Source organism: Amphibalanus amphitrite, unplaced genomic scaffold (genome assembly GCF_019059575.1).
Source record: "Amphibalanus amphitrite isolate SeventyFive unplaced genomic scaffold, NRLGWU_Aamphi_draft 000072F_arrow, whole genome shotgun sequence".
NCBI lineage: Eukaryota > Metazoa > Arthropoda > Thecostraca > Balanomorpha > Balanidae > Amphibalanus > Amphibalanus amphitrite.
In genome coordinates, this window is record NW_024881568.1 from 738,617 (window position 1) to 766,206 (window position 27,590).

Consider the following 27,590-nt stretch of genomic DNA (forward strand, 5'->3'; position numbering starts at 1 on the left):
AAATTTACGTCCTTTGATGGCGCAAGAAAGAAAATGAAACATACAAAAAGCTTTTCTAGGACTTTTGTTCGATCTGAAAGGTGGGGCCAAAAGATAGTATGGCCCCACCTTTCAGCACCAAAGGGGGGGCCATGGCCCCCGTGGCCCCCCCCTGGGACCGCCAGTGAGCAAAACCAAGAGAAGGCGTGACTCGTAATTCTCGACTTTAAGTGTAATACGTAGATATAAAGCGCAGCCTAACATGCAGTGATATATAACTACCATGTGAAAGAATGCAAAAAAAAAACTTGTCGACTTTTGTTATCCCACCTTCTTCCATGGGTACATTGATCTAAACAAGCTTTTACTTATAGTTCATTCACTAGATTTTTTAACTGAAGCCATCACTTTAAGTATACTCGTATGTATTTATTATTTCTATGGAATATCTTAGGCCCTAAATGCAACGCAGGTATGTACCCCTACTCGTTATGCCTGTTCCTTGTAGTTAGCGCCGGTAGGCATTAGCTCGGCATAGCCGGTAGGCGAGTGAAATGTCGAGTGCCTCGTTGATAATTCTGGTGAACGTAGCTAAATCCGATCACGGATGACCTGAGCAAATTTTGCTGTGAAGACGTGTCAGTTGGTTGTGTGTATGTAAAATCCATGAGTTGCTAATGAATAATATGAGCGCCCGATAAGCGGCAGGCGTGGTCTGATCAATCGACCCATTCATTCCTCAGAGACGGTTTTCAGCCTTCTATCGTTTACGAAGTTTCTGTATTGACAACACCATGCATAACTCTACGAGCATCACGTTCCCGAGCTCAGCTCGGGTCACGTATAGAACCCTTCCTCGACCAGCCGCTCGCGCCGTCCCGGAGCACACGCGCGACCAGATCAGCGACCAGGCAGTCGCCCTAAGTAGTAGCGACGGATCGCAGCGCGCGCCAGCCGACTACACCCAACGGCAACGGCCAATGCACATATCTAACTTGCAACAGATAGTTTATCTTAGAGTTTCTGATAGGATAATTGGCCTGATGCCAGCTAATAGATATATTACTGTACAAACAGTGCTTGCTGTAATGTCCCACAATCATTATGTCCTGGCACATTTAAATGTCCGGTCACTTGTGCCATCATTAGACGACGTCAACATTTTACTAATGGATAATGGCATTGATATAATGTGCGTCACAGAAACATGGCTACAGCCAGATTTTGACTCCCGATTCCTGATCTTCCCCGGATACAAGGTAGCCAGAGCTGACCGTCCGGCTGCTGATGGCCGGAGCGTGCGAGGTGGCGGTATCTGCATTTTGTACAGGTCCAATCTGCGCGCGGAGACGCTGAACGTGCCGTCAGCCGGCTCGCCGCTGGAGAGCCTATGGCTGAGCCTGGGCGGCTGCCATTCGGTGGTGATCGGTGCTGTTTATCGGCCTCCAGCCGCCCCCGCTGCCGCCACCGATGACCTGCACGATCAACTGCTTCACCTGCACAGCTTGGGACGGAAGATTTTTGTTCTTGGCGACATGAACTTTGACTTACTGAGTCCGCAGAAGCCTGGAGTGGAGCATTATAAGCAAATGCTACACGATTTTGGCCTCAAGCAAATAGTAACGCGGCCGACAAGACCTTGCCAGACGGAGAACGGCAGTCCGGGAACTCTGATCGACCACATCTTGGTACCAGCTACAGAGGATGGGACTCCGACTGCCATGGTGATTCCAAACAGCTGTAGCGACCATAATCTAATCATTACTCAGATTTCAACTGACCGTCAGAAGCAACCGCGACCCGCGGTCACCATCCGTTCAACGAGATCTCTGTCAGTTGACGATCTCTGCCTTGAGCTGATGTCGGCCGACTGGAGTGGTGTGTTTTACGCCTCAGACATGAATGAGAAGTGGTCCGAGTGGCTGTCAATTTGGTCTCCTATAATTGACAAGCACATGCCGGTGACCGAAGTAAGACCTCGTCACTCCCCCTGTCCTTGGCTTGTCAACAACGCACAGCTGCGCGACTCAATGCGTGCTCGAGACGAGGCGCGAGCGGCCTATCAACGAGACCCATCGCCACAGAACCAAGCGGCATTTCGAGACAGAAGAAACGCTGTTAAGAAAGATTTCCAGCAAGCACGCTCGTCTTTCTTCGCAAGCTCCCTAACAGACTCACGAGGCTCAGCATGGAAGGGTCTGCAACAGTTTTTCCTCTCATCAAAGAAGAACGCCGATCCCGTGGACACCACCAGCCACGAGATGGCAGACCAGCTGAACAACCACTTCGCCAGCTGCGGCCCTCGGGTGGCCGCTGAGACAGAGACTCAGAGAGAGGGACGCACCCCAGATGAACCCCGCCCACGGTGTGTCGTGAGTGGAGCCTTCCGTGTGCGTCCAGCAACACTAACTGAGCTAAGCACTGCACTGAGACAAATGTCAGACTCAAAGGCATCTGGGGATGATGGAATTACTATCCAGATGATTCGTATGACTTTTTCGGTGATTGGTCTCATACTGCTGCATGTTGTCAATTCTTCACTCGGATCCGGTTTGCTGCCTGCTGTCTGGAAAATCGCAAGAGTTCTACCACTCCACAAGTCAGGATCACGCTCCGATCCAAATAATTACAGACCAATATCAATACTACCCACTGTAGCGAGGCTGACTGAGAGAGTGGTGTGCAATCAACTCATGGACTATTTAATGGCTCACCACATTCTCAGTGACCGCCAGTATGGTTTTCGCCCAGGACACTCAACAGAGTGCGCAATGATGCATACTGTCAGCTTTATTGTTCAAAGCTTAGATTTGAAACAAGTCACTTGCTTGGCGACAGTAGATACGTCCAAAGCCTTTGATAGCGTCCCCCATCACCGTCTCCTAAATAAGCTTGGCTGGTATGGGGTTGACACGCATTGGTTCCAAGATTGGTTAAGCGGTCGTAAACAGAGAGTTCATGAAGGTTCTCTTGCCCATGTAACCCACGGTGTGGTGCAAGGGTCCTTGCTCGGACCTGTACTCTACTTGCTGTACGCAAATGACTTTGCAGAGTACATAAGCGATGCTGAAGTCGTCATGTACGCAGATGACGTCCAGTTTCTGCATGCTCACTCCAGTGCCGACCTAGCTACTCTGCAGGCGCGGGTGGCGAACACCCTCAGTGAAGCGCAGTCCTGGTTCGTCAACAATAGTCTTAAAATTAATCCGAAGAAAACAGAAATCATATTGTTTAAGACACGCCAGCGTCGTCAGATTGAAGAGTTCTCTGTTGACTTAGACAGTGTTATCTTGCGTCCTTCCCCTTCAGCAAGAATTCTAGGGTTGGACATTGACGAACACTTATCATGGAAAGCGCAAGTTTCTCTTGTAGTGAAACGGTGCTATGCAACACTTCATGGGCTATCAAAATTCTGTCGTGGTCTATCAGCTGAAGTTAAAACATTTCTGATAGAGGCGCTTATTTTTCCGCACATTTTGTACTGTTTGAGCGTCTGGGGTGGATGTGGTATCACCCAGAAGCGTCGCATTCAGCGTGTGATTAATCATTGTGCCCGTATCATCTTCTGCAGCCGGAAGTCAGAGCATGTCTCACCACTCCTGGCATCGCTTGGTTGGTCCACCATTGACGATTTGATAAGCAAGAGAGACATGTCGTTCATCAGCAGACTGATGAGCCACCAACATGCACCACAGATCCTACAAGAGTCGCTTGTATACCGGCACGATGTATCTGATAGAGGTACCCGTTCTACTTCAGCTGGCCTTCTACAATTGCCCCGCGTGCGTACGGAACTCGCAAAGCGTTTCTTCAACTACCGTGCAACGGCCCACTGGAACGCCAGTCGTAACGGGTAGCCGTGTGTGACTAATGACTATGCATGCATGCATTCATGATGTGTAATGGGCAATGTTAAATGTAGTATTTGTGTTTACAAATCCGTACATGCGCGGTCTGAAAAGCCATCACATGGAGACCGTACGCAAATAAATACAAAATACAAATACAAATCATCCAGTTTAAATCTACATTTCATGTTAAGAAAATGCGAGCATGTGCAATGGGGGTAATGGGCACAAACGCTCCCCTCCGGCTTCCCTTGACATCCCTTGACGTTCGGCAGACGGCACCTGCACTGCCAGCACAGAGCGTCCCCTCTCTCCGGTTTTCTTTTCGCTAAAAGTCGTCATAATCCCAGCTGTAGCTGCTCACTACAGGCTGTGCATGGCTCGTGACAGTTCTGGCCCTTCTGACCGTCGTCCTGGCCTGACCCTGTCGCCCCTTATTGGCCTGTGTAGAAGCTGCGGTGTTTTGAAACTGTCCGTATGTTTTGAAGATTTGCGTTGGTCTGGCCGCCGAGTGGCCCCCGTTTGCCTTGGTTGCCACCCCACTTCTTCTGGAGGGCGTCGTCACGCTTTTTCTCGACACGGCATGGCCCTCGGGGTGCTTCAGCTTCATCGCGCCGAAGGTGGCCGTGAGTTTCGTGATGTCGCTCGCGGATTCTTCGCGGACGGCACCGTCGCTATTGTCCTTATTGTCACCAGAGGGGCCACCGGGCGGTCGTCGGCCGTTGAGGGCGGATAGCCTGGTGCCGCTTTTCGCCAGGTGCAGGACTAGAGACCGGACAGAGTGGTGCTGGCACACGGTGACCGTGTCGCAGACGACGAACAGGTGGCGGCGCGCGCGCGTCACCGCCACGTTCAGGCGCCGCACGTCGTCCACGAAACCCAGCTGGCGGCGCGGGTTGGAGCGCACCAGCGAGATGAGGATGGCCTCCTTCTCGGCGCCCTGGTAGCCGTCCACCGACTTCACGTCCACCTGGTCGAGTCGCGCGGCGCCGAGCAGCCCTGCGATCAGCGACACCTGACCCTTGTACGGCGTGATCACACCGATATCCTCGGCCTGCAAACCAGAATCCATCAGCAGCCTGACGTGTTCGAGAACCAGCCTGGCTTCTCCCTCGTTCTGGTACGACTTGGTCTTGCCCTTTGCTTCTGTCATTCTGCAGCCGGCGGTGTCCATGAGCGTCAGAGTCGGCTTTGTCCACTGCGTGCTGCGCACCCCGGGTAGGTCGGTCAGTTGATGACTTGCCACTAGCGGTGCGGCCTTCAGCTTGCCATCGTACAGAGTCTTTGAGGACCACTCCTGGATCAGCGCGTGCATGCGGTACTGGGTGTCGAGCATGTGGACGATACCCTCACCATGCAGCTTCATCTGCCGCTCCATCAGCGAGACGGCCAGACCGCGGCTGGCCGCCTCCTGACTGAGGACGGTGGGCGGCAGCTGGTGTGGGTCGCCCGCCAGCAGCACCTTCTTGGCCAGTGGGATGGCCAGCCAGCAGGCGGCCTCCGTCGCCTGGCCGCACTCATCGATCACCAACAGGTCGAAGGTTCGATATGATGAGTCGTCTTCTTTGGGGGCGGAGGTCAGTGTGCTCATCACTACCAACGCCCTCAGCCGTGCTGCGTCCTCTAGCTGCTCATCAGTCACCCGTGAAAGCAGAGTGGGATTCTGCGACCTCAACTTTCGTCTTAGCTCTTTGATTTGCGCTCGAGGTGAGAAGCAGCGATGCTTCTCATCCACCCTCGCTGGGTGGCCAATGCGGATGATTCCACCCCTGCTGAGCTTACAGCGAGGGGTCTTCGCCATCTGTTTCAGCAGTCCTTCGAGCAGGTTATCGACGGCCTTGTTGGATGGCGCGCAGACCAGCACGCGCTGACCGCGCTCCACGTGCTGCAGAATCACCTCCACAATGGTGGTGGTCTTGCCGGTGCCGGGCGGGCCGTGGAGGACCGTCAGCGGGCGGTCGCGCAGGGCCATCTCCACCGCTCTGCCCTGCGACCTGTCCAGCTTCGAGTTGAAGTAAGGAGTGCTGCTCCCGCCGGTGTAGTCCATTTCCAGAGACTCCCGGTCGCGGGCATGTTCCTTGAACATTGCTCGCACCACCGGAACTGTATGCTTGTCCGCAGAGGACGCCCGCGACGTGTCGATGTTTTTAAGCCACGTCATTGCTCTTGTTAGCTGGCTGTTCGTGTAGCCATCTTCGACTGGATGTATGAAAACAGTCCTGGGATGCGTATTTGCTTCTTCCCAGCTCCGCGGCTTTGATAGAAATACAAGTTTAAGATTGATTTCTTTTTTGGAGGCAGAAAGTTTCACTTCAGTCACCACTGCAGAAGGCGGTTTGGGTATGGTATTCTTTTGGTCGTCTTCAGAGTTCAGATCTTGTTGAGGTCTTGTTGTCCACACAGAAACCGTGCCCCCCTTCTCAATGTTGTGAGCTACCTTCACACGCGTGACAGTGAGCTCATACATATGCTCGTCTTTGTACTCCTTAACCACGTTGACTTCTAGCATTGACACTCCACCTTTCTTTACATCATCCAGTCTCTTCTTTTCCGCCATTTGTTCCAACCGAATGAGCTTCAGATGAAGGTCTGCAAGTTGAACTCTGCTTCTTGGCTCCATGACCTCTATCTGAAAAAGATAACATTGTCACATGAAGCTGCTACTGTGCCGCCAAATCAGACTGTGCGGCTCTTGCCTAGCTTGTTTAGCAATATTTTCTTATAGATGGATGGATGGGTGATTAAGGGCCTGGGTGCCGCGATAACTGGTGCTTGTGGCGAATGACAGCACGACCTTTCATCCGACCTTGCCCGCGCCCGGCTCACCGGTGCAGTGTTGTTACGTGTACTTTAAAATTAGGCGCCAATGTGAATCAACAGACAACAACGCTCCTATCAGTTGCCAACTCAACTGACACATAGGTGGGCACTGATCTGCCTGGGATGATGTCATTTTCACACCTCTCATATCAACGTACCTATCAATGTAAGTGGATGGACATGGCTTTTAGTTCAATGATGCTTAGCAGCCTACCAAGCAGGCAAAAGAATGGATCTTTTATAATCAAGCTCCAACAGCCATTTAAATTTGAAGTATGTCGATGGGTATCTTTCCACAGCTTAGCTTGTCTCGTGCCACTCAACGGAGCCTCATGTTGGAATGTTATCGGCAATGAAGCAGGCTGCCTTTATCAGTGATGCGATTGCGTCCAATCAATGTTTTGTTCTCAGAACCTAAAAAAATACAGCCTAAGTGCCGACAAAACCGGCGGCGCAGATAACCGCTGTCCCCGGGTGTCGCAGTTCAGACACGGGTGGACCCATATCCGCTCCCGGCTGTGAGATAACAGGGCTTTGGATGTTCTGATCGGCGGGCTGGCTATTGATCTCTGCTTGAGACATGATGTCATCGACTGTGATAAGCGTAACAGAGAAGTCGGGGGTTCACCCTCTTTTACCATGTAGCCGTCTTTTTATAAGCTCACAAAAGCTATGAGGTAGGGAACGATGACTGTCAAAGCTCAGGAAAGTACCTGTTCGGTTCGAGCTAAAATATTTATTAACCCGTGCCCCACTGGAGGGGGGGGGGGGCTATTCATAGCCCCCTCCCGTTTTTCTGCAATAACTTCCAAACCGCTTGACGTATCGACGCCAAATTTTTAGTACCTTCGGCTGCATTACGTTGACACCTTGTGTCAAAATATGAACTTCGTAGCTACCATAGGTCGGCCGAAAATGTCAATGACGTCAGAGTGACGTCACGTTTGGCCGATTTCGACGCAAAACATTGAACCACGGCAATCGCTCCCAAGAGCTCCGTTTTTAAGCTAGATCCCATTTCTTTGCATGCGAGGACTCATAATAGACTGCACTATCTAGGTAACTGCTATCTCGGATTTTAAAAATTATGAAAAGTCAAAAAATGATATATAATGTAATTCAAAATTTATATTTTTATATTTTTCTCAAACTTTTTGACTTAACGAAGCAACCAGAATATATGTGATAAAACACATGCTTATGACTTAGGTAGGTAGGTACTCTAGCAAGTTTTAGCTAAATATCTTCAAAAATGGCCAAGTTATACGCATTAATGCAAAAAATTCACAATTATAAATTTTTTAATCAATTTTTCAGTACGTATTTGACATCGTACACCAATATAATTAGCATCGTGTTCCTGAGCTCAAACTGCATCCAATAGACACCTTTTTGTGGGAAAAAAAATAATTTAAAAATTTCACCTTTTTTACCTGAAAGTGACCTGACCTAAGCTAAACTCAACTCAAAATGACCTCAAATGACACAAACGACATCAAATTCGAAATATATGGCCTAAATGGACCATAAAACATGTGTCACGTGACCGACGCATGATATAATATTTCCGTGACCTGTGATGACCTGACGACTCTGATCAGGAAATCAAAGTACAAGTTTGTTACCGTCAGGGTATCTAAAGCATCTGTTCACGAGTGTGTAAACCAAAAATGAGCCTGATCTGACTTGTAAGACGGCGGCCAGAGCCCAAAATGTGAACAAGCCAAAATGCTAATAATTTTTACTTTGACCTGACCTGTGACGTCATCGGTGACCTCGAGGTCAATGATATTAGGTTTCGCTCGACAGTTTTTTTCCGGGGCTATCAGACGCCGTTTGAATTTCGACCATCGGCCCAGTAGTTTCGGAGTTAGGAGGGGGGCTATGAAGAGCCCCCCCCCAGAAGTGCGCGTTATACGCAGACCCCAGTGGGGTGCAGGTTAAAACCCGCGCCCCGTTGACGTCTGGCAAGTTCCACGTCCTGTTGGGGGGGGGGGCAAAGGTAAGTATCGCAGGTATCTCTGGAACCAATAGCCGGATCAGAGAAATTTAAACGGCATTCGAAAAAAATCATCGAGATACACAAGATGTTGTGTCGATGACCTCGATTTTAGACATTTTACGTCAAAGGGAGGCCAAACAATGTCAACTATGTCCAATTTACAATGACAAGTCGATCCTAAAAAAGTACATTTTTGTTTCTAAAATGAGTTTGGATATGAATTATCCCTCGCCGGCACAGGCCATTTTGCGTCCTTCGACGGCACAAGGGGGTTGGTACGACCCCCCCCCCTCGCGTTTGACACCTGATCGAGCTAGAGCTTCGCGGAAAAAAACGAGCGTGTTGCGCGTGACTAGAGGAAACCGATGCTACCCAATGTTAAGGTCTTAGGTCATCGGTTGACCTTCCAGGTCAGGTCAATGACCCAAAAGTTGGGAAAATCGGGACCTGTTAGAACATCGTAAAGTGTGGCTGCTAAGGAATTTTTCGGGGTACTGATCACGAATAGCATGCTAGTTTTGATCACAGATGATATCTTTATGCATTTAAGCCAGGTTTGGTCAGGTTAAGTCAGGTTAGCCAGTAGGGGTCCTGCCGGGTATTCATAGTACGTGTCAACCGCCTCCGACAGCTTCGTAAAATGTTACGAAGCCACCAAAACTACTTCGTAAATGTTCATATGGTTGCCAAATTCGAATTCAGCTCCAAAAACCAACATAGAAACATGTGAAACTCGAAAGAGTGAACCGAGGTCATCAAAGGTCATTGACCTGACCTGACCTTCAGGTGACCTTGACATCCACTCTAATGCATGGGAGCAGCATTAAATCACATGTTTGAACGCTTGAAACCGCGAAAAGACTGCAAACGCGCGCTAATGCGAGCCGACATACGCCGAATCGCGATTCTGGCCAAACACGGTCTCGAAAAGTATTACAGGTTAACCCGCGCCCCAGTGGCGGTCTCAGCCAACTTCGCCCTAGTGGGGGGGGGGGGGGGGGGGGGGGCATATGTTACCACCCACCTCTAACTCAAAAACTAAGAGGGCTAGAAAGACGCGGTAAAAAGCAGTCGGTAGCTCTCAATGCGTACGTTTGAAAGCATTTTTTGTCATTTTTCACCTTAGAGCAATATTGGGGTCACCAGAGGTCATCAAAGGTCAAAATTTGCCAATTGTCATTATATTTTTCAGAAAACATGCCGCTATCTCAGGAAACATGGTAGCTAGAAAAAGGCATGGAAAAGCAATCGATAGATTTTGAACTCTTCTTTTGAAAAGGTCATTATCAATATTGACCTCAGGTCAACGGTTTAGCCTCCAGAGGGCAAAAACTCCAAAAATAGCTGTTTTTACGAAAAGTGTTTTTCGACAATAACTTTCGACTACAAAAAGCCACGACATTTCTATTACCAGAATCGTGTTCCCCCCGCCGAGACGCGTCGAATGAACTATAATTTGACCTTGAAAGGTCAACTTGAAAATTTGACCACAGGTCAAGGTCATGACCTGACCGGAAAAGGTGATGTTGCATATCAGTCGATGCGTCTCAACAAGACAGACACAATGAGACCATCCCCAGCGTTCTATCTCTTTCCAATCGCGAGTTATTGGCAAAAAACTGTTTGTAGCCTCAAATGACCTCGGATGACCTTTCTAGAGGCTATCAGCAAAAATGACACCTTGGTCATCACGAGTGGACTAAATCATTGTGATTCTGAAATATTTGGACTGTTCCTATGCGTACACACGGATCTAGAGGTATTTTCATTTTTCTCCATTGACTTGTAAAGGAAAGGCTACGCCACTGACCTGAGCTTAGGTCACGGATATAAAAAATCCGAGATATACAAATTGTAGGCGCCCATAACAGCATGCAATCCACCAAGTTTAAAACCTTTCTGACAAACACTGCAGGCTGGACATGATTGCAAACTTTTTTAGGCTTGGTCAGTTAACTTGACCTGGTGACCTGACCTGACATGACCTGGGGTCAAAAATTTCACACATTGTCCAAAATTGATGTACCAAAAGCTACCCCAAGCGGCGCGGCGCTACGCGCCGCGGTTTTTTATTCACACGCAAAAAAACGCGACAGGGTGGTAACATATGCCCCCCTCACTGGGGCGAAGGTTAAAGGTCATTTGGATCAGGGTCATGATATTTTCAGGGTAGGTGTAAAATTGATCAATGCGAAGCTACTGAAAGTTTCGTCGAGATCAGCCCCTTTTTACTTGAGTTATTTGCGAAAAACCTAAGAGGGTGCATCACCCCCTGTGCCGACAAGGGTTAAGAATGTATTAAGCAGAGCGAGGCATATTTGTATAACCATGCCATTATAGCGGTGGAATGATCGTTACCAAGGAGCTGGGATTTTTTCCCGCTGGCTCGTCTCTCTAGCCACGTAAGCCAACCCATCTACCGACATAACCGACAACCGTCACGGTACGCCGAGGCTCAGGGGCAAAACAAAATCTAAGGGCGAAACACTAATTGACTGGGTGACTAGAAATCAAATTTAATGGTCAATGTTCCATTCATAATCAGTAATCACCAAGCCAAAAATGGTTTACCAGCGTTCTTTCTCACCTGAATCGGGCAGAGGAAGGCCGTTCAACTGCTGCTGACACGCCGAGGGCCGTCCAACCGCTCCTGACACTGTGTGCGCACAGCCGCTGCACTTTTAAACACCGTGGGTGACTAATGCGTGACGAGCTGAGCTCTATCGTGGGGCGATTGGGGGACGCAGGGAAGCTGTCGGCTATCGAGCACCCGCGGCTGGCACAAAGATGAGCTGCGGTCACTGGGCGTCACATGGCGGCGCCAGAGACGTGCACAGACTCGTGGCTGCGGAGTGCGGGGAAGTCCCCATCACCCCACCCTGAAGGGACAACACTATTTGACCGCCACCCCCGCAGCCATTCTATAGCTCAGGAACCACGGGACCGATCGGGACGAACGAGACACCATTAGAATCAGGGGGTGCGATTTTATCAGCCGTTTCAAAGATGGTGACATCAGGTGACCTCGGTGACTTTGGGAGTTCACATGACCGATGTTGCCTACGGCAGCCATTCTATAACTCAGGAACTACTGGACCGATCGAGACGAAAACACCACCAGTCGATTCGACGTATGCGATTTCATGAAAAGGCTCTATAGGGCTCAGTTGGAATGATTCCTGCCGCGAGGGTGGCCGAAAGGCACCATTGTAATTTGTTGCAAAATTTAGCTTGGGTTACAAAACAAAGTGATTTCACCACTGAAAACATTTACCCAGTGTTACAGTGCGGTGAATACCTAATAACGCACTCCCCATCCCTGACAAGATGCCGAAAACTATTACCACTCTGTCACCACTGTCAAGATCCCTGTCATCCCTGTTACCACTGCCAGTGCCACCACTGCCACCACTGTCACCACTGTCACCACTGGCACCACTGTCACCAGTGTCACCACTGCTACCACTGTCACCACTGTTACCACTGCCACCACTGGCACCACTGGCACCAGTGCCGCCACTGTCACCAGTGTCACCACTGTCACCACTGTCACCACTGCTACCACTGTCACCACTGCCACCACTGGCACCAGTGTCACTACTGCCTTCACTGGCACCAGTGTCACCACTGCCTTCACTGTCATCACCACTGTGGCCGTGCTGTCGTTGCGGCCGCTCCATCAAACCGTCGTTAGCACTGTTCCCCGGTGACAAAGGGTCGGCCGATCCATCACTGCCCGGTGACGCAGCGCGGAGCCGCCGCGGCCAGCCCGGCGCACTGCGGACGAGCGTGGCGCACCGGCTGGAGATGGGAGAGAGCCAGTGAGGCGCCGCCGGTGCTGTGCTCCTAGCGACCGGGAGGTGGTGGAAATGAAAGGGATGCTATTTGAAACTTGCAAGGCTCAAATGCGATCGACTATAAGGTCAATAGGTGGGAGCTGAAATTGCCGTTGCACCAAAAAAATCTCAAATTTTGGACTATTTGTGGTTGATTTTTTTTTTTCGCCGACGCATTTAGGAACAGGGGAGGTGGGAAGGGCCGCCCACCGGGGAACACTGTTCTGAGTGTTCACCTTTCTATCCCGCCATCTCTCGCTGGACCTTTCAGTTTTCTTTCTTATGTAGGTGTGAGTACGACCTCAGATTTCAGGACGCCGCTGATTCGCCCCTAATCGAGTTAGGACGGTTTGGGAAAACCGACAGATGCAACGTTACGAGATGCATTAATTGGTGCATATCTTACTTTGAGGTCTCAGGTAAACCGGTGGCCCTTGAGATCTTGTTAAAGACATAAGGGTAGAGTACATTTTTAAGGAAAGGACAAAATGGAAAAATGCTGCAGAGGTGCGATTTTGGCGCAGCTATAGGTTCTTGACTAGCCTAGTCAAATCACACCTTTTTATTCGGCACTCGGTTTTTTACCTCAAGGTAAAGTCATTAACCTTCGCCCCAGTGGGGGGGGGGGGGCATATGTTACCACCCTGTCGCGTTTTTTTCCGTATAAATAAAAAACTGCGGCGCATAGCGCCGCGCCGCTTGGGGTAGCTTTTGGTACATCAATTTTGGACAATGTGTGAAATTTTTGACCCCAGGTCATCTCAGGTCAGGTCACCAGGTCAAGTTAACTGACCAAGCCTAAAAAAGTTTGCAATCATGTCCAGTCTGCAGTGTTTGTCAGAGAGGTTTTAAACTTGGTGGATTACATGATGTTATGGGTGCCTACAATTCGTATATCTCGGATTTTCTATATGCGTGACCTAAGGTCAGGTCAGTGGCGTGACCTTTCCATTATAAGTCAATGGAGAAAAATGAAAATGCCTCTAGATCCGTGTGTACGCATAGGAACAGTCCAAATATTTCAGGATGACAATGATTTGCACCACCCGTGACGACCAAGGTGTCTTTTTTGCTGATAGCCTCTTGAAAGGTCATCCGAGGTCATTTGAGGCTACAAACAGTTTTTTGTCAATAACTCTCGATTGGAAAAAGATAGAACGCTGGGGTTGGCCTCATTGTGTTTGTCTTGCCGAGACGCATCGACTGATATGCAACATGACCTTTTCCGGTCAGGTCATGACCTTGACCTGAGGTCAAATTTTGAAGTTGACCTTTCAAGGTCAAATTATAGGTCATTCGACGCGTCTCGGTGAGAGGAACACGATTCTGGCATTACAAATGACCTAGCCTTTTTTTAGTCAAAAGTTATCAAAGTTATTGTCGAAATAACTTTAGTCAAAGTCATTGTCGAAAAACGCTTTTCTTAAAAACAGCTATTTTTGGAGTTTTTACCCTCTGGAGGCTAAACCGTTGACCTGAGGTCATTTTTTATGATGACCTTATCAAAAGAAGAGTTCAAAAGCTATCGATTGCTTTTCCCAGTGTTTTTCTAGCTATCATAGTTCCTGAGATAATGGCATATTTTCTGAAAAATATAATGACAATTCGCAAATTTTGACCTTTGGTGACCTTTGGTGACCCTAATATTGCTCTAAGATGAAAAATGACCGAATACTTTCAAACGTACGCATCAAGAGCTATCGACTGCTTTTTACTGCGTCTTTCTAGCCCTCTTAGTTTTTGAGTTAGAGGTGGGTGGTAACATATGCCCCCCCCCCCCCCACTAGGGCGAAGTTGGCTGAGACCACCACTGGGGCGCGGGTTAAAAGTTATTCAGGTCAAAGCCGCCTCACATCAGTTAGCTAGTCGAGGAAGGTCACTGCAAATTATTTGATAGGTACCTATGCATGGTTAATTCTGAGTTCGTTGGTGACTTCCCGAACCTTTCGAAGTGTCAGAGGGTGTCACCAGACCCTCTCAGTCGGGCAGGATTGAATACCTAATGACCTTTAGATCATTGATAACCAAGGGAATGTTTTGACTGCTGACATGGTGGCAATAGGACACATGACGAGATCTCTTTCATTGATATGTTGCTCCCTTGTTTTATTATTTGTGAGTCATTTAATACATTTCTCGTTCAAGAGTTCTTTCTTAGATTTCCAGGAAATCGAAAAGAATAAACCTTATTTGAGATGGAGAACTTCATAAATGGTTAAAACTTGACAGTCATTCAGACAAGTGGAATCACGGACTTGATCTGACACGAACGATGGTGACATGTTTCTGGCCGCCTTATCGTCCTCACGGTATCTCACGGGGTAATACCGCCCGGCCCTGAGGAGCACAGATTTCCCAGCTGGCCGGAGTCTGCTCGGTCAAGGGCGTCTCGATTACAAGGCCGCAATGTTTTTGCAGTTTTATAATTTAGCTGCCTATCAATCCACTTGTTTATTACTGACATGTCGATATCGATCAACATCAGCCTTTTTACGACGGGCTATTTAGCGAATGCACCTAATTTGACCAAATCTGCACCAAATCCCTTTTACAGCAAATATCTTCATATCATGAATTCATTTCAGTGTTTTAATCGAAAATAATGCCTTATTATTTCAAAAATGAGGTATACCATATACCTAAGCATCTGTGCTACTCAAACTGATTTAACTTTTAAGTTACACACCGAGCCTAACTTGACCAAATCTGCACCTAATTTGACCAAATCCGCACCTAATGTCCACCAAATGTGTACCAGATAGCCGTCGTGAAAGCGGCTATTATTTCCATTGAATCACATGCTCTGCTTCGTTCTTGCCTTTGGATTAGGTATCGTACCATTTCCTGCATGGCTCAGTAGACTGAAGGGGGCGTTTTTATGCCACCTCCGCAAATGTTTGGTTTGCTGGCTTTCAGAGGCAAGTAGGTACCTATGCATGCTTCAATGTCATTAGGTATTGGTGGGTGGTGACGGTAGGTTGGACAGCCTCAAATATATTAGGCTTTTGTAAGTTGTTAGCAATTGACCTCGTTAATGGATAGTGAGTGTTTTTTCATAATACATTAAAATGTGAGCACATTGTGACATAAGCTTATGAATCACAATAAATTAATTACTGAGAGCAGAAAGAGGTTATGTGCTCGGGGCTATACCATCTCTCCCCGCCCGTCCAACCCCTGTGGGCTGGCGGGCTCGGCTTACGATGCTTGACTTCGAGGGCATCAGGTTCTTCCCAGGTATTTCTACCAACCCACCTCTGCATAAAAATACTGGAACAAAACATACAAGCACATATATTCCTTTCTCCGTCAATGAGCCACTCTACAACCCCACCAGAACAACAATAGGAACGCCGTAAGGCCCACGCCAATAACGCGTGAGACTACACCGGGCAGGGCGGCCACACGGCTGAGTGAGCGGACCGCGCCTCACCCCCTGTCACCCGGCGCTCACCCGTGCACGTGCGCACGTGCACTAGCGAACACCGAAACCGGACACAACGCCGCAATATTGCTAGCCCGCGAGAGCTGTTAAAAGCGTTGTTATTGAAAACAGACTCATTTGTGAGCGGAGTTACCTTCGGCATATGAAAGCGGGCTGACATGCAGAACAAAACTAAACAACGCCGATCACAGTACATACGACTATCGATGATTTTGGCAAGGAAACGCTGCAACCATAACAGTCGTATAAATAAATAAAACATAAATTGTCGAGAGAGAAAAATATTTACAGCATAGACTACTTGATACAAACATTGTCAATACTCCACATTATATAGTTATTATCACTTCCATATGGAATGTATCTGTAAGGTGATTGCGAACGTCCGTTTCGCAGTGGTTTGTTCGTCAGTGCAGCTCGTCTATGATGTGCTGCTGCCTGTTCGAGTAAGGGTTACAGGTGAGTGTGTCTCAGCATCGTTCACTTTCCATCAGTTATTTCACTTCAGTTCAGGCCGCCCTACACCAGCCAATGTTGCAGTCACCACTGGAAACTGAAAGGTACTGGTCTCGGACCTCCAGCGCCGCGCTGTAGTCCGGGTCGGTCGTACCTGACCGGCGACCTCGCTCCCCGTCTGGTGGCAACGCTGCTGATTGCTGAGCCCGGAGTCTGTTACGGAGCGAGGTACTCCTCCAGGGTGTCTGACCGTGCGATGCGCCGTCCCGCCGACCTCTGAAGGGTACTGGCGCCACGAGCGAGCCCAGCATCCGCGGTGTAAAGCTTATGTACGGGTTCTCCGCCCCAGCTGAATGACGACAGTCGCCGAGACTCAGATCTTTTCCTCAGGATCGAGATGAAGGAGTGGTTCCAGCATCCCTCGGCCGGAGCCTTCTGAAACGAACACGGATAGGATCAGTCACAAATTTACAGCTTTACTTGGGTTGTTTCAGCACATCATGACAAATACAGGAAAAGTTGTTGCGTCAACGTAATTTATTGCAGCAAAAACGTATTTCCTTCACTTCATAATGATTAACCCTCGCCCGTAAACGGCGATCTGCCACCTTCGCCCATGCAGGGGGGGGGGGGGTTGGTGCGACCCCCCCTTGGCGTTTGAAAACGGAGTGTCGTAGAGCTTAGCGGAAAAGACCAACGGATTGCTCTCGCCGAGATCTCGCGATTGGTGGTATATTTTTTGGTCCTAGGTCAACATTTGACCTACTTTTGACCGGTCAAAGGTCAAATTTTCGGAAAAATAGACTTTTTCAAATTTTCCGCGGCGATTGCGGCAAAACGGTGGGAGATATCGACTTGAAACCTTCACTATCGTGTTCCTTGATCAATTCTCTATCGTTTGGTATGTATTTCGTTTCCCTAGCTCTAAAAATGGCGCGTTGGGAGCGCCGGAAGTCGGCAAGGTCACAGTCGGCGGCAGAAATTCGAAAAATCAAAATTTAAATTTTTGAAATCTGATTGTATTTTTGGATTTGGGATGTCCATTTGCTCCCTATAGAAGCTAATATTGCTGCATATTCCCATTGAGGTGACAAGAATTAGCAAAATAGTGGTTCGGGCGCTTTTCAAAAATAGTACCGGACGCTGTTCCTCTTGTGACGTCATAGCTCCGTGACCTGACCTGACCCGGTCAAGTTTCTTATACCATATGATAGCCAATACTTGCCCCAACATGCATGGGAAGTTTCATCACGATCCATCAACCGATGTCCGTACCACCGGCAGGAAACCTCGGGCGTTGGCACTCAGTTTGTGAAAATCCGGCTGGAGGCTGTTCCCTTTGTGACGTCATAACTCCGTGACCTGACATGACCCGGTCAAATTTTTTTTATCAAAAAATGCGCAAGGTTTGCCCCATAAGGTACCCAAAATTTGGCGGCGCTGCGCGCCGCCGTTTTTGCACTATTTCCGAAAAACCTCAGGGGGGGTGCACCAACCCCCCCTACATGGGCGAGGGTTAAGCCCAGAGGCTAGTACCTGGCGTCTAGCGACGTTGACTTCTCTAAAGTATTGCGCCTAGCAGTCTCAAATACCCTAAATTTCATATCCTCCGGCTCGGCGTTCTGCGCTGCTTACCGACGTCGGCGGTGGGAGCCATGGCGAACGACAAATGGTAGTCCAGCTTGGGCGGCGTCAGGCCCTGGCTGCTCGGCGGCAGGCCCTGGTGACTGACAAAGTTACCTGCCGACCGCGGCACCAGCGACGGTCAGAACGGAGTGAATGTTACAGCGAGCCGGTGGACCAGCGCGAGCGGGTTAGAACAATAAACGGGATTCAGATTCAATGCCTTTTTAAATGGCATTCATGGAAAGATGTCACCATTAGGCATAATTGCTAGTCATGCTGCTCACTGATGGTACCTATCTCATAAAGATTTATAAATCGTCTTTAAATGCACATTTATAGTTACAAACTAGATTTTGCTGAATTAACTTCTAATCACATAACAAATCGACTTAAGTTTTGTGCCGATATTACGCGCCAGAGCTATGGGTGAGCCCATGAAGTGTCAAGATGACCTTACCTTTGACCTTCATGCCGTTCTGGTAGCGTTTCTGCCTGGCGCGCGAGTTCTGGAACCACACCTGGATGACCCGCTTGGTGAGACCGGTAACCTGGGCGATCCGCTCCAGGTCGTGGCCGTCCGGGTTCGAGTCCAGCTCAAAGTTGGCCTGCAGTATCTGTAGCTGCTCGTCGGTGAACGTGGTGCGCACGCGCTTCGACTTGTGCCGCGCGCCCGTCTTGCCGTCCTCGCTCTCTGCGGCGGAAGGGACGCGGCGTTGGAGACAAACGATGCTCTACAGACATTCAACAGCGTCAAATGCAAGTTGTGGGTAGTGTTTGAATAATGTTTTACCGCAAATGACGTAGTTTGTTTGAGAATTTGACATCCTGTGAGAGGGAGCTGCCTGTTCATTACCCACGATTAGCAGCTTACACCTATGAAACCGACGGCAGTCTACAGCTGCATATACACCGCCGATAAAATACGCCCATAATTAGACTCAGACGTCCCGAGCTGATCCGACAGGAGCTGACAAACTGCCTGTCCGTCACTCTGTTATTCTTGAAAAGGATGATGGGGCAGCACGGCAAATAATACACCATGAATTGGGTATAATCCTGAAACAGTTACCAACCCATCAGCGGCTTAGTCGCCGACTCGCGACCCGCGCCACGACCATCTGCTGTAATCTCCGACCAGTCTTATTTACCGACATGGGTACCGTAAAACCCCCACCTCAATCAAAACAATCGAACCCCATTGAACGGCCCTGTTTACCCCTTTCGGCGCGACCGCTATCATGTCTTTGTCCGTGGAGCGCTCTCGTACCGCACAAAGCGACCGGCCTCGGCGCCACCCATGATCCTTTGATTGAGACGCGCCGTCCCAAGAGGGTCCTTGTCGCCGAATCGGTGCGCGCGCTGGCGCTCCCTTCCACTCGTGTGCCCCTCAAAGGGGCGGCGATTCTGGGCCGGTCCGTCCGCCTCATCAGCCGCTTTTTAGCGGCACGTGCCGCCACCAAAACATGCTACATTAGCGGCGACGTGCGCCACTCGCGCCGCCGTTCGCAATTACATGCCGCAGTGCGCCGCAATTGCCCACCGGTGCGCGGCGCGCCGGAATGCGCGCGGAGGCGGGTGTGCGCGGCGCTTCTGGCGTCGGAGGGCGCTGAGTGGCTCGTGCCGAGAGGGCAGCCGAGTGCCGGTCGGCAGGGGTCCTCGGGTGTCGCGCGACGCCGCGTGTTTAACGGGCCGACGCGCTAACGCAATGATGAGATGCGCGTTGTCATGTTTTCGGGATTCCAATGGTCACTCCCGAGCGGAAACGGACGGCCGTTCTAGCGTCAAGATATAGCCTACCGTCGTTGCTGGTGCCGCCGCCGTCCAGGATCTCCTGGTAGTGCGCCTTGCAGAGCACACGGTTATCATGTAGACCAAACTCCTCCCCGGTGCTCAGCTGCCTCTTGCAGGCGTCGCACGCGAAGCAGGCCAGGTGGTAGACGTTGTTCCTGGCGCGGCGCACCCAGTCCGAGGCGGTGATACAGCGCGTGCACTTGGCGCACGACACGCTGAACGACCTGCCGGACGGCGAGGGGACGGGGAAGGGAGCGTCAGTCGTCACCGAACTGGATAAGACGTTCAGTCGCCGGCGTCGCTACATGAATACCTATAACTCTGAACTGGTACGTTGTAGCTGAAAAGTCATGGGACAAGTGATTATGCTATTGGATATTGGATAAAATACAGTACACTGACCGATCGAGCTCATCCTCTTAGTTTGCCTGTGAAAGCTTCCTTTTATAGAAGTGCACATTTCCTGCCTTCCACTCTGCCATTCCAGCCAACTCACTTGATGTAGTCCTCCCTGCAGAAGACGTCGTCGCCCTTGATGAAGCAGGACTGGTGCTGTTCGAGCGAGGCGCCGCAGACGGAGCAGCGGAGGCAGGCCACATGCCAGCTGGCCTCGCTGACCTGCAGCAGGTACCGGTCGCTGATGGGGTCCCGGCAGGCGGCGCACACTGCCGGCTCCGACTGGGGGAAGAAAGGGGGATGAAAGGGTCAGAAGAGACTAGTCAGAAGGGAGAGATCAGAGAGGTTCTAAAGTTGCCCGAGGAAATTCGAGAGCACATGTATCATGTGGGCTCAGGGCTGGAGACCGTAAGTGACACGGGATGTCATGTAATAGGCGTATCCATCCTCTCCAACCCTTCGATTATCTACATCATTCGGCTCCCGACTAAGTCTCGGTCCCTACTGTTCTTCTGGGCGCGACTGCCTGACCAGAAGGGAGTCTTATGGGATTGTCTATTCCAGTACTGCCTCTGCCGTTCGCTGGCAGTCAGTTCCAGCATTGTCTCCGCCGGCGTCTCCAGGTGGCGGCGGAGACACCGCCGTCTCCCGCCGGCCGTCACGCAGTAATGGATGTCGCCGTGTCGTAAAGGGCCGCCTCCCGGTTGTGAGTGAGCGCCGTTCGCCGGTCGAGTGTGCCGAACCGGCCACATTCCTCCGAACCCGGCCACACCGCACCCCGCCGCATGACGCTCTTTCATCCTCGCCGACCGATTCGCAGCGCCACCGCCGGCTGCGACTTTGGACACGCCGAGTGCGCTGACCCCAAGTCGAGCCGCTGAGACGGCCGTCATCCGGCTGAGCGATGAGCGACACTCGGCAAAAACGATGACGTAATAATGAAGCTGTGCGAGAGGTGACGAGGTCGAGACTCAGTCTCTCGAGAATTTCGTCTCTTTGTGCCGGCCTGATGGAGTGCGAGCAGCGAGCGGAATCGGTGGAGGAACGGCGCCGCGACAGCCGGCAGGGTGCCGACCGGCGCCGGTCGCCACGCGGCCCGGTCACAGAGCGGGGCATGGGGCTAACAGGCCGAGACTAGTCTGTTCCGGGTGGGATGAAGTCAACAGGCGATGACAGAACGTGTCGCTCGAACAGCGTCCCAGTCGGGCGCCTTAGTATTTCGGATTTCGGAAACAATGTAGCAATGAAAATAAAACTGCCCGATTCATAACATTAGAAATGTGACAAGTCGTTGCGTAAGGCAAACCAGGAAGCGCGCGAAGCCATAACATTGACAATCCCGTTGAATGCAAGGGTTTGTAACACCAAAAGAAAAAAAAACAACTGAGGCAATTTGGATTTGATTATCGATAAGGCGGCAGCAGTCGGTTAAAATCCAAGTGATCCACTTCCCACACCTTAAAGGTAGAGTGCCAGCTTTCCTGGACCATATGGAGTTAATGACCCGGATAAGGAGAACCGGATTTTTAGAACTTTTCCATACCTTCAAAACTCATGGAAACGTCTTAAATTCTTCAAATTTTGAGTACCCCAGAGCAAAATTCGCCCCGACGGGTTGTCGGTCGTACCTCAACCACGTTTCACACCACTATGAACAATAAATGCACACACTAAAATCGCTTTTACCGATAGGCTCATCCAATCAAGTTTCGATAAACCCGTTCATCATCATCTCCTGCAGTTTCGAACAAGCCTGTTAGGTGGTGCGGTAGACCGCGCCCAAAGCCAGGGCCCCGGTAACGTGAGGTAGCCGAGTCGGGGCAGCGTGCGCTGACCCAAGCCGGGGCCGCGCGTCCTCCCGGTGTCATGTGATAGCCCGGGGCTGCCCGCGGGGATGCGGTAGACCGCGCCCAAAGCTTCGGCCCCGGCTTGGGTCAGCGCACGCTGCCCCGACTCGGCTACCTCACGTTACCGGGGCCCTGGCTTTGGGCGCGGCTTCTGCTCATACTTTGTGGTGCGGTGGTGGTGCGTCGGGCCGCGCGCTCTGACTCCGGCCAAGAAAAATGCGTCAGCTGATCATTGTCATTTCTGCCACTTGCGTGTGGTGAAATGGGGTCATAACTTTAGAGACGGCTGTTTCATATCAATTATTTTACATAAAATAATATTTCAAACCATAAATTAATGTTTGACAGCCAAATTAAAGAAACAATACCAATACAGGCTTCCAGTTTAAGTTCGACATTGTGTTGTCTACGATTAGACAGCTGATAACTCATTCCCGTACGTCGTAACTCTATAATGACCTTTGCTTATTGTCACATGTGCGCCGCATTCGTGATTGTTGCCGACGCCTGTTTGCAGGTCAGCCCACTACAGCTGTTATACATATCGAAAAACCAATAAACTTTTAGGCAAAAAAGCACTATTCCAGGCCCATTTTTGATTTTTTTGCGATATAAGGTAAAAATAGAAGCTTCTAATCCCAGGAAAAATAAAATGGAAAATCATTGGAACGTGGCACACTACCTTAAACGTTTTCTAAACACGATGATAAGCCACGACGGGATTGGATATCACCTTGCGATCGGAAAAAGCAGGCGCATTGTTACATTGTCCGGCACAATTAAATCGCTGTAATAACCGGCTCATATTTCTAACCGGATTCAAACGTCCGATGGTGTTATCATTCTGTCTGGCGTTGAAGGCTCTTGAAAATGAAATGTCCACTGCATTTGTGTCTGCGGCACTATGTAGTGCACGTTGTAATCCAAACATTTCTGGTTATTATCAAGGGACAAAAATAAATGAATATATAAAAAATAAATAAACAAAAAATAAATATTGCTCGCCTACAACGACAAAAATAATGAACTACATACATATTGAAATAAACGAGCAAAGCTTAGTATTTCATGCATTGTTCTTAGCAGAAACAAACAGCATCATTGACCCCGAAGCAGCTGTTTTATTGTCGTCACATTCCCTGCTCTTCCGGCTCAGACGTCGCCCTCTCTCCTCTCAGCTCGCTCTGACCGCCGCTGAGGACCGCTGCCCGACGCTCTCCCAGCCACAATGACTGCAACAATGCTGCAGCGACAGGCCGTTTTCACGTGCCCGGTGTGAAGCGTCACCTCCCCGCGGCGCGCGCCGGCTTTACGCGGCGATAAATTCGGGACCCACCGCGCGCCGCGTCCGGCCGGGCGATAATTGCTCGGGCGATATCCTGATTTGCGGCGCGAGTTCCTATCGGCCGACGCTAATAACTGTCATAACACGGCGGCGACCACCGGGCCCGGCCGGAGCCCTGTGCCGAGGCCCGGAGAGGTGGGGGATGAACGGATCGGTGTCCTGCCGAGGCCCGGAGAGGTGGGGGATGGACGGATCGGTGTCCTGCCGCGGCCCGGAGAGGTGGGGGGGGGGGGGGGGGGTGGACGGATCGGAGCCCTGCCGAGGCTCGGAGAGGTGGGGGTGGACGGATCGGTGTCCTGCCGAGGCCCGGGGATGAGTGAGGACCGGTGACGCGGTAGAGGACAGACGGGACGGGGATGCAGCCCGACAGCCGTGTCGTGTCCAGAGCTTCCGGCGCGGCTGGTAGCTGCAAGCATGATTGACCACACTGTGAGACACATGTCCACGCAGAGGCACGCAATCTCCCGGCAGAGGTAGGTATGTGGTGGCCGCGGCCCGTGCCGGGCTGGCCGCACCCCTCCGCCGTCCGGGCGCCGCGGCGGGGGTCCGACAAGCCGTGACCCGCCCCTGGCCGGCCGGGCGGACAGGTATCACCTCAGAAACCGGGCGCCGAGTCGGCCCCTCGCAGAGCGGTGACGCTAAATTCATGTCCGAATGACCGCCGCACTCGTAAAACGAGGGAGGATTCTATTGGATGTGAAAACAATTACCGGCTATCTGAGGCTGAACGATTGATATTGCCCGATAAAATGCGGCAGAAGGCTGGTGGTCTGCTGGGAAGAAAGGTGCCGCTCAGGTCACACCCTGGGTGAAACCCAGCACCACCTCTCACTAAAACTGTATTGTGACACACCGCACCGCAGAGCATCACTCATACGTGGTCCCGGTGCCAGAGGTCAAAGGTGAAATTGAAACCCGCGCCCCGCTGGGGGGGGGGGCCAGAATCTGCCCCCCCCCCCTCCCGTTTTTCGCCAATAACTTCTAAACGCGTTACGCCAGCAACGTCAAACTTTCAGTACCTTAATATACATAAATTTAAGACGTTTCCTGAAAATTTGAGCGAGAAATTCGTCGAAAAATTGTTGAGAAAATGACGTTTTAGTGACGTCATGTTCGCCGTTTTCGCCTCAAAAACGGTACAATTTCAAACGCCGCTAACATCTATAGGTATTTTTAAAGAAATCAAGACGTAACAAAAAGGTTATACATGATTTTACTTTGTCTATCAAATGGCTATCTTTTGGAAAATTTTGGATTTTGGCCCAAATAAAAAAACTGACTTTTTTGGGAAAATAATCATGAAATCCAAAATTTTGAGTGTATCGAAAAAACGGAATATGTGTCAGAGAAGTGGTCTATGTGCACCTACATACCATTTTTAGAAGAATAGGTAAAAAAATGTGGGAGTTACTTAATTTTTTTATGACGTCACGACACACAATTTTTTTGAAAAATGTTTTTTGGAAGTTCTGGACCTCATACGGAGACAAAAATAGCACCATTCGATTCACCGTGAAAACTGCATCAGATAGACACCTTTTTAGGCCTTAACCCGCGAGTTGCTGGGGGGGGGCGTTAAACGCCCCCACTTTTTTCGCCGGGCCATAGCATAAAAACGGCGCGCCGCAGGCGCGCCAAATTCTGGGTACGCGTAGGGAAATGATTGGAGTTTATTGTGACAAAGTTTCAAAGAAATCGGTCAGAAAAGTTTTGAGATATCGAGGTTTTAGTGACGTCATGATTTCTGAGTTTTCGACCAAAAACGGCATATGTTCAAAAAATCATATAAAATCACAGAATAGACATACAGACATGCCGTAAACGCCATTAGACTGCCAATACCATGATCAATCAAATGGCTATCATCGATTATTGATTATCGTTCCGCATTTTCCATAATCTTGAACTGAATCTTGGCAATTTTTCGTGACTACTTTACGACCATGATACATGAATTTCTTAAATTGAACTTTATTAGCCAAACACGTACACATATGATAAAATGAACGTCAACATCGTGTTCTACGCCCCAAATTACCTATTAAACATGTGTCACAGGCTGCGAATATCAGTTTTGATTTTCGGGGATATGTGCCTACCCGGTTGACCTGACCTTGACCCTGACCTATGCTTGACTGACCCCTACATGGAGCTGACACTCTTGTAGGCCTTATAAGATGGATTGTGCACCGTTTTGACAGAATTTATGGCGAGAGGCGCCCATTGCGAAGTCCTGAAATCCATGCTACTGAAAGCCCGATTTCAGGTGTTTGACCTGACCTTGACCCGACCTGTGACCTCAAAATTCAACTTTACAGTACTCATCTGAAGCGTCTCGTCGCGCTCTTTCGTTTGCCGCCTCGTGCGTTTCGCTGCGCCTATTGGTTCTCGAGTTATCGGCTGGGGGCGTTTAACGCCCCCCCCCCCCCCAGCAAACGGTGGGTGGCGAAATACCCCAGCAACTGCCGGGTTAACAACCAACTTCAAAATTTGACCTCACTTGACCTGACCTTGACCTGACCTCGACCTGAAATTCATCCAGAGGTGGTCCATATCACTTATTGAGTGTGCCTATTGAATTCTACGAATAAAATGACCCATAAAACATGTGTCGCATATGCCCTTTTCTATATTTTGTTTTTGGTGACCTGACCTGACTTGACCTTGACCTTGACCTTTGAATGATATTGTATGCAACGAATATTGTCTTGGTAGCCTAAGGACACGTTTTGGGCGATCAGTCTCGTTCCATTCTTCGGCGACTACGGTGCAAGGCCCATACTGTAGAAACTTGCATTTTGTACCCTTGACCTGACCTTGACCTGACCTCTGACCTACTTAAGCAAAAAAATGGGCTCCTAAGATCCGCCTTGTTGAGAGCTTTCGAGACGGGGGGCAGAATCTGCCCCCCCCCCCCCCCCCAGCAAGGCGCGTGCCGCGTATGGCTAAATAGCCCAGCGGGGCGCGGGTTAAGCACAGATTGATTTAGTTGCGCAGTGTAACATTAACTATTAATTTGAGGGCAATGCAAATACTAAGAAAATAATAATTAACCAGCCAACCAGCACATGTGATCCACAACAGAGAAATTCTGGCTAATCGGTTGTGGGGGTTGTGGCGCGGAGCGAGTCTTTTAAAGGTAGTGTGCCACCTTTGAAAGATTTCCCATTTTATTTTTCCTAGGATAAGAAGCTTCTGTTTTTACCTAATATCGCAAAAAAAATCAAAAATGGGCCTGGAATAGTGCCTTTTTCACCTAAAAGTTTATCGGTTTTTCGATATGTATAACAACTGCAGTGGGCTGACCTGCAAACAGGTGTCGGCAACAATCGCGAATGCGGCGCACATGTGACAATAAGCAAAGGTCATTATAGAGTTACGACGTACGGGAATGAGTTATCAGCTGTTGTGTCTCTCTGTTTGTTCACATAGTTTGTATTCTAGCCTTGTCGCGTAGGGTCGGCGTCGGGTCATAAGTGGTCATAAATGGAGGTCCATGTGCCACACATGTGCGCGGCAGCAGGGACACGCCGGCCCGTATATCGGGCGGCCCGGCTGGACATTGGGAGACGGGCGGGCAGTGGAGAGCAGGGCGGGCGAGAGAGAGGACGGGTCGGTGTGCGCGTTGAGATGTCTGAAGGGTGAAGAAATACAGTCTACGATAGACGCAAAGTTTGAATGCCACAAGCTATTTCGGCATTTTTCTGACAAGTGGTGAGAAGATGCCGAGTGTCGAGGAGGAGACCAGTGACGCCGCGGGAAGAGCGGTGATGGAGGTGACTCCGGCGTTCGACGCCAGGACTATTCCGGAGTTCGATGGAACTGGAAACGTAGTGGAGTGGCTGGAGCAGGCTGCTCTCCTGTGCGAGCTGCGATCAGTGTCCTTGATGGCTGTGTTGCCGACTCGCCTGCGCGGCGGTGCTTTCGCGGTGTGGTCCCGAATGCCCGCAGCGACTCGTCATCAGCTGCCCAGCGTGAAGGCTAAGCTGCTGAGGGCCTTCGCCATGGACCCGTTCACCGCGCAGGCGGAAATGGCACGGCGTCGCCTTCATCCCGGAGAGACGGCGGATGTGTACTTAGCGGCGCTGCAGCAGCTCGCTGAGTTGATGGGAGGTCTGCCGGAGAGAGCTATCGCCATCACCTTCGTCAATGGGCTGCCGGAGGCTGCGCAAGCTGCGGTTCGGGACGGGCTCGGAGAC

The 27,590-nt window shown here is 50.2% G+C and overlaps 2 protein-coding genes across 5 annotated transcripts in view; both read right to left on the reverse strand.

Moving 5' to 3' along the window:
* Positions 1 to 728: 728 nt before the first annotated feature.
* LOC122379121 (DNA-binding protein SMUBP-2-like) lies at positions 729 to 11,440 on the reverse strand. Its single transcript, XM_043361063.1, has 2 exons — positions 11,237 to 11,440; positions 729 to 6,456 (listed from the first exon to the last, which is right to left on the reverse strand). The coding sequence occupies exon 2, from the start codon at positions 6,445 to 6,447 to the stop codon at positions 4,156 to 4,158; it is 2,292 nt and encodes a 763-aa protein (XP_043216998.1). The 5' UTR covers positions 6,448 to 6,456; positions 11,237 to 11,440; the 3' UTR covers positions 729 to 4,155.
* A 4,322-nt stretch (positions 11,441 to 15,762) lies between these two features.
* LOC122379159 (LIM/homeobox protein Awh-like) overlaps positions 15,763 to 27,590 on the reverse strand; it is a 53,232-nt gene continuing 41,404 nt past the window's right edge. For 2 of the 4 annotated variants that reach the window (XM_043361115.1, XM_043361113.1), the window contains exons 2-6: positions 20,300 to 20,481; positions 19,810 to 20,027; positions 18,470 to 18,703; positions 18,022 to 18,126; positions 15,763 to 16,821 (exon numbers count right to left, since the gene is read on the reverse strand). In XM_043361115.1, coding sequence (XP_043217050.1) covers positions 16,760 to 16,821; positions 18,022 to 18,126; positions 18,470 to 18,703; positions 19,810 to 20,027; positions 20,300 to 20,481 — 801 coding nt within the window. In that variant the 3' untranslated portion in view covers positions 15,763 to 16,759. The remainder of the gene's footprint in view (positions 16,822 to 18,021; positions 18,127 to 18,469; positions 18,704 to 19,809; positions 20,028 to 20,299; positions 20,482 to 27,590) is intronic. The other 2 variants (XM_043361114.1, XM_043361117.1) reach the window with 2 other exon arrangements.

Coding starts and splice junctions, on each gene's coding strand:
- LOC122379121 (XM_043361063.1), bottom strand. CDS start 6,447: ATGGAGCCAAGAAGCAGAGTTCAACTTGCAGACCTTCATCTGAAGCTC.